Source organism: Tauraco erythrolophus, chromosome 22 (assembly GCF_009769465.1).
Source record: "Tauraco erythrolophus isolate bTauEry1 chromosome 22, bTauEry1.pri, whole genome shotgun sequence".
Lineage (NCBI taxonomy): Eukaryota > Metazoa > Chordata > Aves > Musophagiformes > Musophagidae > Tauraco > Tauraco erythrolophus.
In genome coordinates, this window is record NC_141486.1 from 3,602,846 (window position 1) to 3,622,286 (window position 19,441).

The 19,441-nt window shown below is 43.7% G+C and overlaps 1 protein-coding gene across 1 annotated transcript in view; it reads left to right on the top strand.

Moving 5' to 3' along the window:
* Nucleotides 1–19,441, top strand: part of PAPPA (pappalysin 1) — a 178,370-nt gene that overhangs the window by 60,988 nt on the left and 97,941 nt on the right. Inside the window, 3 exon segments of the mRNA XM_009986772.2 lie at nt 690–882; nt 7,984–8,105; nt 13,832–14,339. Of these exon segments, the coding sequence (XP_009985074.2) occupies nt 690–882; nt 7,984–8,105; nt 13,832–14,339 (823 nt within the window).

Sequence of the window (19,441 nt, forward strand, 5' to 3'; positions counted from 1 at the left end):
GGAATCATAATGGTAATGGGGGAGCTTTTTAATTGAAATAAAGTTATTTTACTGCACCAAAAATTTACTTTTTTAATCAGTGTTTGTAATAATTTTCTTTTAAATTGATCCTTCGGAACATTTTTATTTGTTCATTACAAAATTTAAGAACTTTAAAAAGATTATATATTTCTAAAATTCTGTCTTCTTTTAATCTAAGAAATCTGTCAAAGTCTATTGCATGCAGTCTGCACGAATCTCAGTGTTCTGTCCTAACCCCAGCTGTCCTTTGCCCTTTATCCTCTCTCAGACACTCTTTTAGACATGAAATTATTTTAAGTCCAGAGGTCCACTGGTAGCCCCAATTCTGACCAGGAGGTGCTGCACTGAGGCTTTCTGTTTCTTCACCTCCACGTGTCTCTGTCTCATCTAGGGATGATCTCCAGGTGCTTCATATGTATCCTGGACCAGAGGGAGAGAACATTTATTGAATTATTTTTTTTTTACTTTCTCCTTTTTAACTTTTGTTTCCTTTCACCTGCCTCCGTAAGTGATGACTGCACTAATTTGTTCACAGGCCATTAACTTTTGAGTGCTGCAAGAACCCATCCTGACCCTTGCAAGAAGGTGTCATTCACTGGGTTGTAATTCTCTCTCTTACTCCCACCGTATCTCCCACATGGTTGATGCGGCTTCTGTTTTCATTTCAGACGATGACTGCACAGACTCCTTCACACCCAACCAAGTGGCCAGGATGCACTGCTACTTGGACCTCGTCTATCAGAGCTGGCAGCCCGCGAAGAAACCAGCTCCTGTTGCAATTGCCCCCCAGATCGTGGCTCGGACCTCCACCTCTGTCACCCTGGAGTGGTTTCCGCCCATTGATGGCCACTTCTTTGAAAGGTGATCACGCGCTGCTCTGCACTCCGGCACTGAATTGAATGCAAAGGGGAGAAATAAGGGAACAACCCGGGGCCCTGCTCCACGAGCGCAGCTTTATCATGTGCTGTGCTCAGTCTGGATTAAGCCTTTTTCCTAAATTGGTTCATCCTGAGGAGGTTATTGATCTGTTTTCTGCTCTTCCTTTCTCAGCCCGTAGCACTCAGTTGAGAGCCATTGATTTGCCATGTAAAGGGCAAATCTTTTTCCATATGTTATGGGAGGAATTTTCAATCAACGGTTCTGGCCCTGTGATTCCTGCTGTTATTGCTGCTCACAAATACCTGCGGGCTTCAGCTCTGCCTGCACATTCCCCCTCCTCCTCTTGCACGTTTCCTTTGCAAGGGCAAAGTGAATCTTGTTCCTGTTCCTGCGACAACACGGAGCTCATGGGCAGCGGAGTCTCACAGGGCGAGGAGGTCTGAGATGGGAACTGAGCAAGGCGGAGTCAAAGACCTAAACCCTTGAATATTGTGTGAGTGTCATCTTGCTGCACCCTGAGTAGATCATGTAGGTCAGAGTACGTGCGTGTGTTCCTGTCTGGTAAGCATGCAGCACCAATAATGACAAATTAAATGAATATAGGGCTCTGGACAAGAGTTGAACCACATTGGATTTCATAGCTGGAGCAACTCTACCCCAGGATGACCTGAGCAACTGGGCAGTTCATCTAAATACTCTTACACAGCGCTTGGATGAGCTGTGAGAGCTATGGGAGTCCTAGCAGAGAACTTCCTAAACGATCGACCTTCTCGCATTAATGTTAACTCACCTTCCCTGTTTGAGTTCCTTCTCCACTTTTGCTTTGTTGTTTTATAGAGAACAAACTTCGCGTGTCCTTCAGGGCTGTAGCAGTACGTCTCACAGGAGGCCGAATTTACAAGCGTATTACCACCCAAAGAGCTGTCTCAGCACTGCTGCGTTGTTCAGTGAGAGCACCTTGAAAACCACTGCCTCCAGTGGGGATGAAACTCCTTCCTGCACTGCCAGGACACCATGGCCGTTTCAGTGGCCAGCTTGAACTTTACCTGAGTAGGCAGATAATAGCTATTATTTTTTGCTCATATGAGATTTTCCATCTTTATTGCAGATTAATACAGAGAAGGCAATCAAATCATATTAGGAGTTGATAAAGAGGTCTTGCGCTCTGAACAGTGTTTTAATTGCAGTTTTGCAATAGAAACCCTTTATTCTCTACGTGTGCAAAGGACTTATGTGAAGTTCTGAAAATTAATTCAGAATTTTTTAGCCCATAATAATTTTCAGGTAAATTAAGTTTCTCCAATTTAATTTACATTTCAGAAGATACTTATTATGTGTTAAATAAATACCATCTGCCTCTTAAAACACGTTGATGCAGAGTTAATTGTTATGAAACCAAATATGTCTTTATTACATATTTCTTATAACTCAATCAATATGTTTCTAATAAGCCCTAGTTAGTTGCTTCTTAAATAACATAGAGTGGATAGCCTGTTAAATCTAAAATTTCATAACAGAGTTATCATATGTTAAATAAACAGTGATTTTCTAGGAAAAAAAAGTCCTTTGGGTTTTCAAGTCTGTGTGCTCAGTATTACTGAAGAGATTTAAAGAGACAGCTTCAAGTACTTTGAGTCCAATTCCTTGTGAAAATGAGATTCCCAGCACTAAGAGATATAGAAATGTTGCTGTGACCATTTAAAAATGTCACTGAAATATATAAATGATCCTGTCTAAATCATGCCCAGATTTCTGATCTATTAACCAAAACAAGGATTATATCAGTATTACAGTGGCTAATACTGGAAAAGCTCACGTGCTGAACTGCCAGTACCGATGTGCCCAGCGCTGCTCGGTTAGAGATACATGCCTGTATCCATTTGTGAAATTGGGTCACTGTGCAAGACAAGTAGGAGGTAAAATTGGCCAAGTATAATCTTATCTGTGTGTGGGAATACTGTAAATCTTTGCAGATATTTTTACACAAAGTGCGCACCATGGCCCAAATTTTTCTTGCCTCACTTGAATGAATAAACTCATTCACTTCAATGAGACTATTCATGTAAAAAACAGAAGACTGATCCTCAACTGCTGAGTGCCTTGGGCCTGGTTTCTCATGCACAGAGGCCCCTTCCACGCTGTTTTGACAGTGTAAAAGGGCGTTAAAAGGATGAATGGCTGTGGCTACGCTAGCAAGTATTGTGGTCCGATATAAGTAGATCTCTAGCGCAAAACAGTTGTTAACGAAGACCTGAAGTCAACACCGTAGGGGTTTTGGGGGGTTTGTTTCAGCCTAGCTCTAGCCTGGCCCTGTGGCATCAGCAGTGGGAGCACATCAGGTGTGGTCCTGGAGCACTTCTCCACTCTGGTGCAAGCAAAACTCGGTCCAGCTTCCATGCTCCAGGACTACTCCAAGTGTTTAAGTGGGGAAGATGAAGAGTTTCACTTGAAAAGCTCGCTTCTTATCCAAATTCTGATGCTACTGTAGGTGCACTCAGTGTAACTCAAATTCCTTTTGTTCTCTAGAGCTGTGCACAGGCAGCAACCTCTGCTTAATGAAAATCAGGAAGGGAAAATTTCGCCTTGTGTTTAAAAATGTAACACTGGGCTGGCTGTAGCTGTGAGTGAGGTCCTGACAGGTCTGTGGTTGAAGGGAGATGAAGCATGGAAGTGAAGACCTTGTGCTTTTTCTTTGCTTAGATGCAACTTTGTCACAGATGCCATAGTATGGGGTGCTTTCCTCTTAGGACCTCAGTTCTAGGAATTATGTGATGAATTATGTGAATTTGGCGACTGAGAGAAGTGCTAACTCAGAGTTCTTGTAAATTTGGGGTTGCCTATCCTGTGTCTTCACACACTACAAGAGTGTGTGTGTGTGTACTACTTCTGCCTGAGGATCACTTTCTACAAGAGTAGCTCCATGAGCTGTGCACAGAAGCAAAATCTTCTTCCTGGCAGACCCTCCTTACCCGTTCAGTGGGTTCAATTGATGTCTACTATATTACTCTAGAGAGTCGTTTACCTGCACGTAAATTTGCCAACGTGTGTTTGACCCTAAACTCCAGCAGCTGGTTGAGCTTCTAAACATCTCTAATAATCACATATATCAAGAACCAGCATTTCTTCTTGTAGCTACTACACACGGGATTGGAATACTCACCATTCTCCGTCCTTCCATTAAAAAAAAAACGCACGAAAAGTGTCGCATGCACATATAATAATATGTAATAATAAAATAATAATAGAGCCAACAAAGCAAGTGAAAACAAGTGAGAAGAAGAAAACTCTGTTCATTTCCTGACTGCATCTATTAGAGGCGTTCATCTGCTGTCGCTAAGCATCCATTCACGCACCTCCAGTTTGATATGCGTAAACAGTTATTGTAACAGGGCTCTGCAGCAAATTCTGCTTGGACAGAAAACTTTGAATGCATCTGCTCTTCCAAGTTTTCATTGAGGTGGCTACATTAATTTCCATGAAGACGATGCTATCTTATTCTTAGCAAGCAAATATTTTGGTCAGTATGGTGTCCCAGATCTCGATGGCGGGGCTTGATAATCGCTCGCTTAAACCGTGCTGGAAAGTTTCAGTGCCTTGGAGGGGAGAGCACCAATTCTGAATTTCGAGTAAGGAGATACAATTTAGTCTGAAAACAGGCATTCTTTACTGAAAGGATTTGACAGATTTTTACTGCTTTTGAGTCACCCACTGAACTGGTGTTGGCCCTGAAGAGAATTGTCTGTTTTTCACTAGTAATCTTGAGATTTTGAATGCACTTCTGAAATATCATGCTGTAGGAATGAATTCCTCCTGTGCTCTGAACTTCATAAGCTGGAATTTCCCCAGTACTTGGCTTATTAGAAAACAGAGAAGTCTAGATTTTCCATTACCCTGCACTTTGGGGAGTCATGTGCACCAGTGTAAAAGGTGTCAGATATGCTATCGTTCCTAATTAATAGTGTTTTGAACCAATTTACGCTCATTTTGTCTTGATGTCAGTGGCTGCGTAAGGTGTAAGGATCTGGCTTAGATTTTCATAAGCCTGTAAATGCAATTCCATAATTAGTTTTGACATTCATGGCTGTTTGTAGGATTTGTGTGCAAGAGTCTGCAGACCAAAAATTTTAACCCAGGAGTCATTCCCTGTGTAACTCCTTTCAGCCAGTGGAGTTACATCAGGGTTGAGTTTGGCTCCCAGATTGGAAAAGTAAAAAGAGAAAGTTTGCTCATAGCCTTTCCCACATGATGCTCCTTGTGATTTCTCTTACCTCCAAGTCCTTGCTGGTAAAAGGAAATGTTTGTCCATAAGCCTACAGTTTTTTCCACCATGGCAGCCTGTGATGAAACTGTATAGCTGCTAATTTGAGTAAAAAGCAGTTCTAATTGTGGAAACTTGGCTTTCAAAGCCCCGTCCTCATCCAGGACCAAGTGCTAATGCAGGAGTCTCTGTAGAGAAACTGAAAGGTTATTATTGCAGAGACTTCTGTCCTGACTGTTGGCGCATGTGTCTGAAAAACAACCGCACAATAATAATTCTACATTTTGATTTCTCAGTACCTTTTATTCTGGACTCTTGATTGTTGGGTTTTTTTTGCATATATTATTTAGGCAAGCTGAGATAGACGCTTAAACCACTGCTAAATAGACAGCTGAGAAATGAAATAGGCAGTGCCATACCAACAGTGCAGGTGGGTGAAGTGAGACAGAGAGAGAAGTTATTAGCAACATGCCCAAATTTGTTCATTTACCAGCATCATGGATCGTGCAAGGCAGAGGAGGGCACCTTTGCCTCCTTCTTCTCTATTCTACCCCATTGCCACATTTTATCTTGCAGATGTTTTCAGCAGGTGCATTCCTTTCTGCACGGTCTGTGAGTTCAATCATTCACCATCTCTTTGTGTAGCGGTGGCTGTGGGCCATGTAGAGGGTGGTGTGCTGGTTCTGGCTGGGGTAATGGTAATTCCCTTCACAGCAGCTGGTACGGGGCTGTGGTTTGGATTTGTGCTGGAAACAGCGTTGGTCACACAGGGATGGTTTGGTTATTGCTGAGCAGGGCTCACACACAGTCACGACCTTTTCTGCTCCTCACCCCACCCCACCAGTGAGGCTGGGGGTGCACAAGGAGTTGGGAGTGGACCCAGCTGGGACAGCTGACCCCAACTGACCCAAGGGATATTCCAGACCCTTTATATACTTAGCATATAAAGGTGAGGGAGAAGGAGGGAAGAGGGAACATTCAGAGTGATGACGTTCATCTTCCCAAGATACTGTTACGTGAGCTGGAGCCCTGCTCTCCTGGAGATGGCTGAACACCTGCCCGCGGATGGGAAGTAGCCATTTAATTCCTAGTTTTGCTTTGCTGCATGTGTGGCTTGTGCTTTACCTGTTAAACTGCCTTGATCTCAACCCACGAGTTTTTTCACTTCTACCCTTCCGATTCTCTTCCCCATCCCAATGCGGGGGAGTGAGCGAGCGGCTGTGTGGGGCTGAGTTGCCGACTGGGGTTAGACCACGACAAATGGAAGCGAGTTTTACCACTGATTTCATTCCAAGTTCCCCCTGTTGACAATCCCTGCTTCCGCCTAATGAAGCCAACAGAAAGTTGACTTTCAAATAGATCCCTGTCAACAAACAGGAGATGCTAAGCTGTGGAGCAGCTGAGCATGTGTCATCCCGAACGCCAAAGGGAAAGGAGATCGCACAGCCTGGGAGGGCTGGGAGAGTAAATTTACAGTCCTGGTGTCCTTGCTGAGGATCCAAAATAACTTCTGCCTGAGGATCACAGTGTCCTTCGCAACGGGGAATAGCGTTATGGGAGATGGTTAAAATTTGCATGGCTGATTATAATAATTGATGACTCAGTCCATACTTGGGTAATTTAGAGAGTTCACTGTGTGTTACACAGAAATTGTTTGCCTAAGATGTCTGTCCTTTCCTAGATGCATTTAATCATTAAGATCATTAATTTTTTCCTTTCATTTTGAGTCAGCAGCGTTCCTTAAAGCAGAACAATGAATTCTGAATAATAAGCAACTTACTCGGATGAATAATCACATATTCTGGGTCATACATGGTTCCAAATTTTGTGACCCTGAGGAATGTAGGGATGAACTATGAGTTGCATCCTCAGCTGATGTACATCAGCCTGATGTTATTGAAGACACTATTATTGCACCAGTCTACATCAGCTTAAACCCTGATCTTGTGAATGTAGCAAAAATATTTGTGAATCACTGTTTAACTGGGTTTTCCTGTTCAACCGGTTTGGCTGATTGTATTTTATTGACAGTAGCTGGTATTAGATGTATTGTGTGGGTGAAGTAATGTTGGCATTGGGCAGTGAAGTGCCTTTCTTAGTGCCATGTCGTGCCATCGGATGGCGTAGAGCCGTAAGATGTTCCAGTTCAGAAAGAGCCGTCCGCTTGGGCCAAAGCTGCCAGGTATTGAATCCAGTTTCCCCTGGGAAAACAATTCAGGTCATGTTCTTTTCTTTATGTTTATAACCCACTCCTTTTCCAGACTTGTAATGATCTGGGCTGTGATACACCTCCAAAAGCAGGTCCTTGCATACTTAGCAAAGCCGTGCTTCACAGAGCAGCTCTGTCTGATGTTCTCAGAGGCTGGGACTTTACCCTTTCCACTAATCACTAGTAAGCCCAAGGCCCTCACAATCTTGAAGATACTACAAGTTCGAGCAATAAATCCATGGTGGGAGCAGAAATAGATCTGAAATCTCCCGAGGCTGGTTGGTTTCTCTGCTCTAACCACTAAGCAAAGAGTATTTTCTTTTGTCAGGGTTTGATCCAGTTGTAGTGCGGGGCAAGGAGGAAAGATATAGCTGAGTGTGACTTCACAGGTTGCTGTTGTTCTGTGTTGGACAGCAGACTCACAGATGCCATCCACGCAGGCCGTTAGCCCAAACCTACAGAAGGTCAGCGTCAGAAAACGCTCTTGTCAGCACCGTGAAAAAAGAGGGTTCAGTGGAATTGAATTCTAAGTCTTATTGCTTTTAATATAGTTGAATAAGCAGCTCATTCAGCTGTTACTAAGTTGGTGTGTTTTCCTGTTTTCCTGGCCTCCTAGAGAAGTGGGATCAGCATGTGATCTGTGTGCAGAAGGAAGAGTCCTGGTGCAATACGCCTTCAGCGCTTCTTCCCCGATGCCCTGCGATCCCTCGGGGCACTGGAGCCCACGGGAAGCAGAAGGTGAGTCACAGGTTTGGGGACAAAGATGTCATGGGGGAGAAGTTGGGCCAGAGTAAAAGGAGAGCCCCAAAGAAAGTGGGAAAATCTGGGAGAGGCCGACTGATTACACCTATAGGATCAATCATAGAACAGTTTGGGTTGGAAGGGACCTCAAAGATCACCTAGTTCCAACCCCCCTGCCATGCGCAGGGACACCCTCCACTGCCTGCGTGTAACATGAACAAAACCAGAGGACAGATGAATACACTGTGCCCCAAGTAATGCCACTGGCTGAAATACCTGTGTTTTGGCCCCCGGGTCCTGACGCTGTCCATGAATTAAATGAATTTCAGGAGCTGAACCTGAATTTCAGAAAGCAGCGGAGTGCCAAGAAATGCTGACCCTTCACATCTGCCAGATGAATGCCTCAGGGGAGCTGTTTACTCCTTCTACTCCAACTCCAAAAGTGAAGAATTGCGTATTAGTTATTTGGTCTGATTTCTCCTGCCCTTGCACTGAACAGTAGTGGGCTGCACCAGCAGACAGGCAGAAAGGAGTGGAGGTTGCCCTTTGGGCAAGTACCCTGCAGCATGAAGGCAGGTGACTACGTCAAGCCCAGTCTAGTTCAGGGTGTTTTGCAAGTCATTCTTACTGCTTCTTTTAGAGCCTGTTGAACGGAGAATGGTCTGCAGGGCTGGTTGTACAATGCTGTTAGATCTCCATCATTAACTCTCTTCCATATGTGCTTTCCATTACATAAGTAGGTTGACGTGGCAAAGCATATTTAAGATTATGCCAGGCAGAGGCCAGTAATCAGAAGTTATGGTTTGGAAAAACAGAATATCATTTTGATCTGTCCACTACAAGCTATTTCTTCAGGAGCAGCATGCTCTGGGCCCAGACTACACTGTAAACGCACAGGTGGGCTCACTGAACTCCAGGGCCAATCCCTGGATTTTGCAAACTCATTATACAAATACCTCCTTATGCTAAGGACTTCTCTGTCCCGCAGCTAGAGCACGTGGGAGTTATTCTACAAAAAAGAATATTTGTAAGCTAATATGGTGACATATGGAGCGCTGGCCCCAAGGAGCCCTCCCTAGTCCTAAAGTCAGCTTGTGCAGCCCACTGCATCACCACTGTGTGATGGGACAAGATGTGTGGGCAACGGTCCTCTGCCTCATGTATCTGTCTCCCAGGGTGAGGGCCCAACAGAGGTTGGGATTCACTCCAACTCACCCCCCTGCTTTGGACATCCAAGGGTCGAGGCTGCGAGACACAGTGCAGAGCCCACCTGCCCCTTGGGTGGGTGTTGTTCAAGAGCTTCGACCTGGGAAGCAGCACTCCGGCTATGAGTGCGATGGGATTATCAAGTAAACAGGATTAGGGAAGTCTGGATTGCTCTGCAGTAGTAGTGCAGGGTGGAAGGTGGAATTTCCACTTAGCCAAGGATTACAAGACTTTGAAACTTGGTTTCATTTGGAACAAAACCTGAAACTTTTGAAATTCTCCATGAAGGAAAATTAAAAACAAAAAGTGTTTGAGGCTGGCCAAAATGTTTTGTTTAGCTCATATAATTCCTCTTTCATGAACTTCAGTTAAATTATGACATTTGAAAATATCCCATTTTAGTATATAATCTAGGGCAAAAGCAACTTTTAGAATAAAAATAAAAAGTGTTTCAAAGTGCAAAAGTGAAATTATTTCTTCCAAAAATGTCAAAACACAATGTTCCAATATTTTTAGAACTTTCTTCCCATTTTATCTTCCAGAATAAAATTTTGGCCATATAAACCCAATTTTGCAAAGTGTTTTGATTTTGAAAGAACTGCGTATTCCATTGAGATACGCAGATCCATCAAAATTTCTCCAACGAGCTCTGATTTGAAAACTTCTAGATCTCACACGTCTTGCCAGCGGCATCATTCCTAGAGAAACTAAGCTACTCTAAGATTTATTACTCAGCTGCATTTTGCATTTAATTTCCTCTTCTTACCGTGTGTGCCTGCATGTTCTTAACTATGAAGGGTGCAGTCTGATCCTTATCTGTCTCATTCAATTGCTGTTGTGCCATTGCTCTGGAAAGAAAATTTGGGAATCCTATCCTCTTCCTACATGAATAAGTTGTCTCCACTTTAGGGTAGAAAATATACTAAGTGTATGGTATTTGTTGCTCTGTAATTTTCCGTCATCACTGCCACGCTCCCTGACGTTCAGGATCTCTGCGTATTTGCACTTGGTCTGTGTTACAAGTAGTGCAGTTAGATCATTGTCTGGTTCTTTAATTGTCTGTGAGTACTCAAGCATGCAAGCTTTAAATTCACTTTCTGCAAGCGTTCGTGTGTGTAAATCTCCACTGCTCAAACGTTCATGGAAAGTGAACACAAGAAAGGCATAAGCATGGCCAGAATGAACTCATTTGAAAATTTGAGACGACACTCATGGAAAATGTTTCATAGTACTCATCCAGCTTCTTACCAGAAAACCACATTTCTCACATGTCTCTGAAGCAGCTCTGAACCTGGTTAGGCTGATTTCGTTTTCCTGAGGTCTCATAGCATTGTTACGCTGCAGTTTCCCCAGGTAGCTGACACCAGCTGCGGTCTGGACGATGTATGAGCTGTGCCTTTTGCAAAACTCTGCCATGGGGACTGTGTCCTTCCTAGTACCCTTCTTGTGCCCAAGGGCGGTGGGTGCAACCCCCTGGGCTGAGATATTTTGCGATTCTTTCTCAGCCAGTTGTGCCCCTTGCATGAGGGCCTGTTTTCTCCTTGGCAGCTGTTGTGGGAAGACATTGGAGATCAGGCAGTTCTGATTTCCTCTTTACCTTCATCGTAGAGCAAGAAAGCTCTAACCTACCTGGATTCTCACCAGCAACACCAGCTAGATAAACAAACCTTGCAGCACCTCCACAACTCAGTCAAAGAGGGGTTTTATATAGGAAAGATAATTTTGACTCAAACCCAAGGGAATACCTTTGGTTACTGTGCAATATATGCATATATCAGTCAATTCCTACTGCCTGACTCACTAGGGACTAAGAGAAGTGTGAGAATATAATAAAAATTTTTGCTGCCTTAGGCTGCTCTAGTGCCCTGCCCTTCCCAGTGGCCAATATTCCACTTGGGAGTGTTTAATTCTTTATTTGCAAGTGCAGTTGTCTCAGTTGGACATTAGAGTCCCGCTGGATGGTCCCTTTGTCCTGACCAAGTAAGAAGTGTGGCAGGTGAGTTGTATTTGTGACAGCGGCGACATCCCAAGAGACCGCCCATCCCAGCTGGCCTCCTGTACAAGTGCGTCAAGTCTCTGTCCACGTGGCTGGGGCAATGGAGGGGCATGAGTGTCTGATCCCAGCCACGTCACTTAACTGCATGATGAAGGCTTGTGTTGATGCACCAGGCTGTGGCTGTGGCTGATGTTTTGGACGAAGCCTCCTTCCCAGCCTGCCATGCTTTCTCTCTAACCCAGAGATGGGATTTGACTTCTCCTCACAAACCTCACATTCACATTTTGTTTGTGTTCGGCAAGACATGATATTGTCTGAGATGCTGTTCTGTGACCAGTCTTGCTGATGATCTCATAAGCCAAAGGATTTTCAGAATCCAAGTGCACAGGGGCTGAATAACTACTGCACCTTTTCTTTTTATATACAAATATTTGTAATTTTCATAGTATTTACCCATCTCTAGAAATCTAGAGTTACGTGGAATAAGGCTTCCATCCTCTTCTACAATTAAATTAATGTTTCTTACCCAGGTCTAAGTGTTTGATGATATTTACAAAAGGGTCTCTCAACTTTACTGAGGTTTTTAGTCTATGCAAGACTACAGTTGAGCTCCCATTTTTGCCAGGTGGAGCTGTTCTCGCTCAGTATGGGGTAATGATCTGCATTAAACTCCCTGGAGGCTGAGTTAAATTCATCTAACGCGTGGGATCACACCCTGATCTATCAAAACATGTAGGTTTGTTCCCTATTTAAGTCTTCAAGGCCTTGAACTGGCAGAGGTGAATTTGCAGGAACCCAAATGGAGGCCACATTTGAGCACATACTGGGCTGTGAGCCATTAATCAACTTGATTTTCCTATCTGTGAGATGGCAGTGATAAGGTTCACAAATCTTTCCAAAGCCCTCTGAGATACTAGGGTTAAAAAACACCTTCTCAGGACTGCGTTCAAGAGCTTGCTGTGAGTCTGCGAGAGTCATCGGGGGACCCAGCCAAGCACACACGGACAGCAGCGAATGTTGGGAGATAACGCGAGTCGAATGGGGTAATCACTACTCAGAATGATTATGCACAGTACTTGCAAGCTTGCCAGGGAGAAAAAACTTGAGTGTGTTAAATGGAACTCTGGCTTTCTTCAAAATATATCGTTCCTGTGGTCTCTCCAGATGCTGAGGTTAGTGGCATTCCTGCTACTCTGTGGCATGCGAGTAGGAGAAGGAGGACTATGGGCTACATGCAGGTGAGGGATAAGCTTTAAAAGTTGTGCATCTGCAGGATGATTGCGTTGGATCGTGGCGAGGACCGTTTGAGATACCAGGAAATCTATTCAGCATCTGGGTTCATTTGGTATGAACAGGAGAATTCCCTGTGCTCTTTATCCTTGACAAAAAAGGCACGTTTCTAACACTTAATTGGATCACAGACAATAAGAATAACCTTCACACATTGCCCTTTTCTCTTTAAATTAGTAGTGATGTCCTGTTTGTTCGTGTTTGCCCAGTGCTTTATCTCTCTTTCTTCCTCGGTTGCAAACATCTGTGCTCTCTTTTGTTTCCCTCTGCCTTCTCCATTTCTCTCCTCTCATTACCTTTCTTTATCTTTACTTTTCCCTTTTTTCTTTCTTGTATTTTGCCTTCTTCCCTGTCCTGCTTGCTCTCTTTTCATGTGATTATTTGGGATGGAAGAGAGAATTTATAGCTCTCACTGGATTCTGTTACCAACTGTTCCACCCATCTGACCTCTCTGGGTCTTGCAGTCCATGACTCCATGCCAAATTGTAATGTTACCATAGTATTTGGGAACCCAGCAAGCATTGTGGCTTTCATTAGTTTTTAGTAATACCTCCCATGTAGTTGAACATAGCCAACGGTGAGCAATGTAAAAGTACAAGTGCCTGTTGTTTCATCACAATGAGCACAAAGAGCCAGCTCAGTGCTCCATGTGCCTCCAAGTAAAGGGGTCTTACACGACGTGCTAGATTAGCGTGTAAATGGCAGAGGAGTGAACTCAATATTTTGCCCCTCAACAGGACAGTGCAACAGCTTTTTGGAATCAACAAAAGCTCTTTTCTTTGTCTTTGTTAAAGCCAAGAGCAAAAGGTGATATTTTAGGGTGACAAGCAAGGGAAGTAATTAGGAACACAGAGGCGAACTGAAGACAAAGTGACTGCTTATTGGGGGAAGTAGCAAGCGGAAGGGGTAGAAAATATCATTGTTTGGCACAGGTGAAGGCACTAGAAATAGGAAATACAAGACCAGATGCAATGGCACAGTGTGTGTTGTGTGATGTCCAGTCCAGCTGAACATTTAAACTGGGTTTGCGTCTCTCTTACTCAGCCACAAGACACGGGAGTTATGCTCCTCCTCTCCATGCCGGCCATGCCTGTTCTGCTCAAGTAAATAATTAGTTTCCTGGACAGATACGCTCTTCTGCCACCAGTTTGTCTTTCAAGATTGATGCCAATGATAATTCATGTTCTCTAACTTTTTTGTGCTCTGTCTTTGCTGCTTTTTTTCTTTCCAGGGCACCCTGATGTTGAGCAGCCTTGTAAATCTAGTGTCAGAACATGGAGTCCCAACTCGGCAGTCAACCAACACACGGTGCCCCCAGCGTGTCCCGAGCCTCAGGGCTGCTACCTGCAGCTGGAGTTTCGTTATCCTCTGACTCCAGAGTCTCTCACAGTCTGGGTGACATTTGTTTCCCCAGACTGGGACTCCAGTGGAGCGGTGAACGACATCAAGTTGCTCACCATCAGCGGAAAAAACATTTCTCTCGGACCGCAGAACGTCTTCTGCGACATCCCATTGACCATAAAGCTGGATGCGGGACAAGTGGGTGAAGAGGTGTATGGAATCCAGATCTACACTCTGGATGAGCACCTGGAAATTGATGCTGCCATGCTGAGCTCCGTCCCCCACAGCGCGCTGTGTGCAGACTGCAAACCCATCCAGTACAAAGTGGTTCGGGACCCTCCTTTCCAGTCTGGATCTCCAGTTGTCATTTCAAACCTCAGCAGAAGATTCGTTGACATGTAAGTACTGCTTTCCAGAGAACTGAATAGACTTGTTCAGAGAGAAGTGATAACCTGTTCTTCTCATCCTGTTAACGTCCAGCATCGCTATTAATTGTTAGGGTTTTGAACTAGATAGATGTACCAAGAGAAGGATATTCTCATCATTTATCTCTGGAACCAAGAGCATCACACTCAGGTGGAATAGCCTGGGATTTCGCAAATAGTTTTTGAGAAATTTCCTAGCTAGTTGTGCAGAGGCATGAAATTCAGGCTTTCCTTAACTTGAGAGGATATTGCACACTACCTGAGCTATGACAAGTGTTTAAGATAACTAAGTGAGGACCTCTGGAGTAATGTGGTCATAATTTCATAAGAAGTCTTTTGAAAGGAATATTTTGTTAGACAAAGAGACAGAATGGCATTCAGTTCTGGAGCGTTAATCAGCTGCTAAAGAAAGAATGAAAAAAAATACACTTGCACGTTCAGGTATATAAATATATTTGAGCCGGTTTCATTTTCTGCTTTCCCTGCCACTAAAACAAGCTGTGTTGGAGCAGGATTGTTCTAACACAGCAAACATGCCAAATGCGCTGGTTTGTTGTAGGGACTGAGTTTCATCCCAGATGCGGTTGTGCTCATCTAGTCAAGGAACGTGTGACTGTTGAGGAAAGTCCAACTGCAAAATATTTAGCCATTTCAAGGAGATCATCCATGATCTACCCGTAGGCATCCTACAGCAGCAAGAAAAACATCTTTTGCATAACATGGTTCCCTGGAAATGATTCACTCATCTGTGGGAACAACATGAAGCTCTTCTGAAAAATGAACACCAGACAAAAGGAAACCTGCTAAGAAAACTGCCCTCTAATTTAGAAAAGATGATCTAATTAGTACAGCTAATATCAAGGAAGCATACATCATTATGGTCTTCTAAAGCATATTTAAATATAATAAAAATGATTAATTAACAATTCAGTAATCATGAGCTACCATCCCTTTCATGGCCCAATTATACAGCTCAGAAGCAGCAAATTGTCCCTACGGATTTAAAAATTCAAGGTAAATACCGATAGTGAATATAAAAACAGAAACCCAGGACATCACTGAGGTTACTCATGTGCTGAAAGTTAAGCATGTGCTTAAGTGCTTTCTTGGGTTGTAGGCTCGTTCCAAATATTGCTGGCACTTAATGTGAGATGAATATTGGCATATTGGAAACATGGAAAATGGTGAATTTTCCCATGGTTTTGCTGTGAAAGCATCTTTGCCTGAAACCTGGCCCACTCTCATTGGAAAATGGGACTGGTTTGGTTTGAAATATTTGCATACCTTAGCACAAATTCCCACAGAAACAGGTCCAGTTTCGAGTTCATAACAAAATATGAAAGAAAAGAAAAGCCCAAAACGTAACTTGTATTCAGAGTTCTATTCCCCTGCCTTTTATTATGATTTCGTGGGTCACTTCTTGCTTATATGCAGCTGAAGTGAAGGGGTGCTTGAATAATTAAATCAGTAGCCAGGGATTAATGACACTTTCCCTGGGGGTCACTGAATAAATCAGACGGGATATTATTACTGTACCTGTCTGTATGTCTCACCTAGTTATGTAGCCAGCTAAAAATCAGACATAAAATTTAAGTTGATCTTTCTGGGCTGTACCTGTGCTTAGTAGACAGAAGGCGATGCTCCTGGAGGCTGACACAGCCAACCTCTCCAAACCCTCTAGTCTAGCTGGCCGCACGTCGTCAGTGTCTTCCCAGGGACTACAGGGGAAACCCTGCAAGTGTGCTTTGATGAGACACTTGGAAAAATGAAGTCTTTAGTCACTGGATGAAGAACCAAAGATGCAGATTCTTAAGCACATACAGTTGGTTTTGATTCAAGACTTTGGAAGAGCTTGAAATCTTGAAAAGTGAGATTTTTATTTTTTTTTATCCTGGCATGTCCATGTGCACAGCACTGATCTGTATCCTCTGGTGATGGAGGGTCATACAGGTCCGTAGGTTGATGGTGTGTGTCCAGGCTGCTGCTGGGCCATACCTTGCGACGCAGCAAACTCACTGAAACTCTGTGTGGGGTTGTGGTTATGTGGTAGAGGCAAAAGCAAGAAGAATTTTCCAGTAGCACCTTGTGCAACGAGTAGCTACAGTCCTTATGCTCCGTTAGCAGGGAGGGAAGATGCTTCGGGGAAGTGAGGGACAGAGTGCTGGGCAATGGTCTTACGTGTATATATTTGTGTAGAGGTAAATGCAGGCTCTCTCGACCTGTTCGCATCTGTTCTGTACAGCTGGAATTCAACATATCTCTGCAGCCAGACTTTGCAGCCCCTTTATCTCGCTGTGAGCCCCAAGCCAGTTACCCCTCCTTTGTGCTTTTGCATGTTTTCCGTATTAAATAAAACGACACCCCCACATGTTCTACGGAAGGTTATTTTGAAGTCAGTCGCATATCTTTGCTCTTGCCTCCTCTGACCTTGATCTTCACTTTCTTTTTCTCCCAAAGAAAATATTTGCTTGCAGTGTTATCTGTGAGCAAGATCCTTTCCCCAGGTGTGACGATGCTGAAAGAAAAATTAATTTCTCCTACCTTCTTCCCATCAAAGAGAGGGAACTTCTCTTTGAGCTGAGAGGAGAGACAGCCTTTAATAGATAGCCCTTGCCCAGTCAGCACTGGATGCTCCACGGAGGAGAGTAAATAACTGGAGCAGTGGAAACCTTTAATTAAGAAATGCAAAATAATGCCAGACTTTCTGTTCTCTAGCTCAATTTTAATCTCAGCTCTTGGCTCAAGCGGAGTTTAACAAACGTTTCTAAGGGACAGGACCTTATCCTTGGACCTTACAGAAACCAGGGAAGTTTCACTCAATTCCACTGAGTTTGATGAGCCAGAATTGCTGGTATCTGTGATACGAAATGAGAGTCAGAGCCTTGGAAGAGAGCAGAAAGCTAAATACATCAGTGGGGAAAAAAAGAGGTCAGGCCAGGTGCAGCGCAGAACTGCTGAATCTTCACACTGCAGCGGGCGATAAGGAAGGAGCCTCATCTGCAAATCTCAAAGTCTCAGCTCACAATTTAACCCAAAGTTCGAGTGGTGCTCTTACATAGAGGGTTTCACTCTGGCTGTTCTCTAGAAATAACGTGCGAGATAGTCACAATGGTGAGTGTGGTAATTGTTTTGCCCTCGCTTTGCCCTTACTGTAGTGCTTTTACGCTCACATCGGTGCAGGTGGAAAGTAATCGTTACTCTTACAGTTGATTGTAGCAACCACTGATTTTTTTAAGAGGTCAGTGAGAAGAGAGTGCCCACAACGAGACGCTCTCCCGAGGATGTCACAGGTACAGTTAGGTGTCAGTCCCATAGGGACAGTCTGGAGTGAGCAGCCTGTGTTCCCCACTCTCAGTAGCCACCTTTGCGAGCAGTGAGCAGCTGGGTGTGCTGGTGAGATCCACGCTCACCCTTCTGGCCGGCCAAGCCCAGAGACACCAAGGTTAGTTTTGGAAAGTTGTCAGAATAACTGGAGAAGTTTCTTAGAGTTGGAAATTTTCCCAACTTTTCTACCACAAACTTTGTAGGAAACCTCAGAACATTGTGGATGGCGATGGATCAGGTCATCTTTGTGGTGTTAACCTGTTAGGCTTTTTCAAGACAAAGGCGTTAACTGAAATAGCCTTAGAAAGAATCCCAGCATGAAGCCCCGGTACGAGTTTTGGTTTTGCAGAGTGGAACATCACTGAGAAGCAAGTGTACATTTATCTGAGCCGTTCCTACACTGACTAGAGCTTTAGTACCGAAGTGACACCTACAGATACTGCGTTCATGCTTAAAAAAGAAAGAAAAAAAAAAGAGACTGAGAGAGAAACCTACATTTTCTCACATTTTCTTCTCAGTTTTGGCTATTTTACACCTGCGTTCCATGGCTAAACCTTTTATGTTGCTTGGTAAAAGCTGGAAGGGACTGGTCATCGTATGTGTACAGTTTTTGTTTAAGTTGTTGTTTAAGTTAGTACAATATTTTAAAAGATTCTGTTAGAATCAGGAGTTCCATTCGATGATAAGCTTCCAAACCCCACGTCGTTTACTGTGTTTTAACTCTGCACCTAAGAGTAGAGTGCAGATCTCACGTGGGCTTCTCGGAGTGATTGCAGATTGACTGAGAAATTACCATCAAGATTGCAGGTAGTTGGAGGGCTGCGGTGGCATTGTTCGTGGGTCCTTAGCGTTTCATGTACTTCATCCAAACAACTGTTTCAAAATTTGTTATTGATGCATTTGCCATCCACTGATATCCAATCAGAAGGCAGTATGATGAGTGACTTGTCAGAAACCGTGGATGATGAGTAGCTGGAGATGGAAAACAGTTCTTAGTCTGAATGTATATGAAATATTTGGTAAATTCCTATGAATATGAACAAGCAGGGAGGCTGAAGAATCAGCAGTGGCTATTCATAATGAGCAATAATTCATTACAGCCAATTACTGGTGTGCCTTTTAGCCCCTGTGTTTACATGACACAGGCCCAGCTGAATACAGGGCTGGAAAAATATGAGTATCACAATCATGATATGTAAACCTAAGTCCCTGCTGAATGCAACACTAAAATTTCGTGGCAACATCTGTCCTTGTTCTGGCATTCCTTCCTTCATCTTGAAGATCTATTTCTCTATTTTCTGAAGGTCTACCAGCCAGAGGAATGTATGATCTAAAGCAGCTGAAATGAATTGCCATATCCATCTGTCATGAAGATAATTAACACCATATTTCCATGCAAACAAGATACAGATCACTGGGTGGATGTTCTCCTGACACCAAAAGCTGAAGCCCATACTATCACCAGCTTCCTCTCACCCCTCCTCCGCAGTTACCAAGCCAAACCTCTCTTGATATGCCAGGAAATACTGGGGAGTATCTAAGATAGGACTGAAATGTTAAGAAAGCACTTTACATGCCCAGATTTATCTGCAAGAGCTGCTAAGTTGTCCGTGCAATATTGGCATGCTACACATCTGGATTCCCAACAGGCCTTAGAACTGTATATGGTATTCCAGATGTCCTTGTGCACGAATACTTACTCAGCTACCCTGGAAATGCCTTGCCTTGATGCATGCAAGGACCTCACGTGC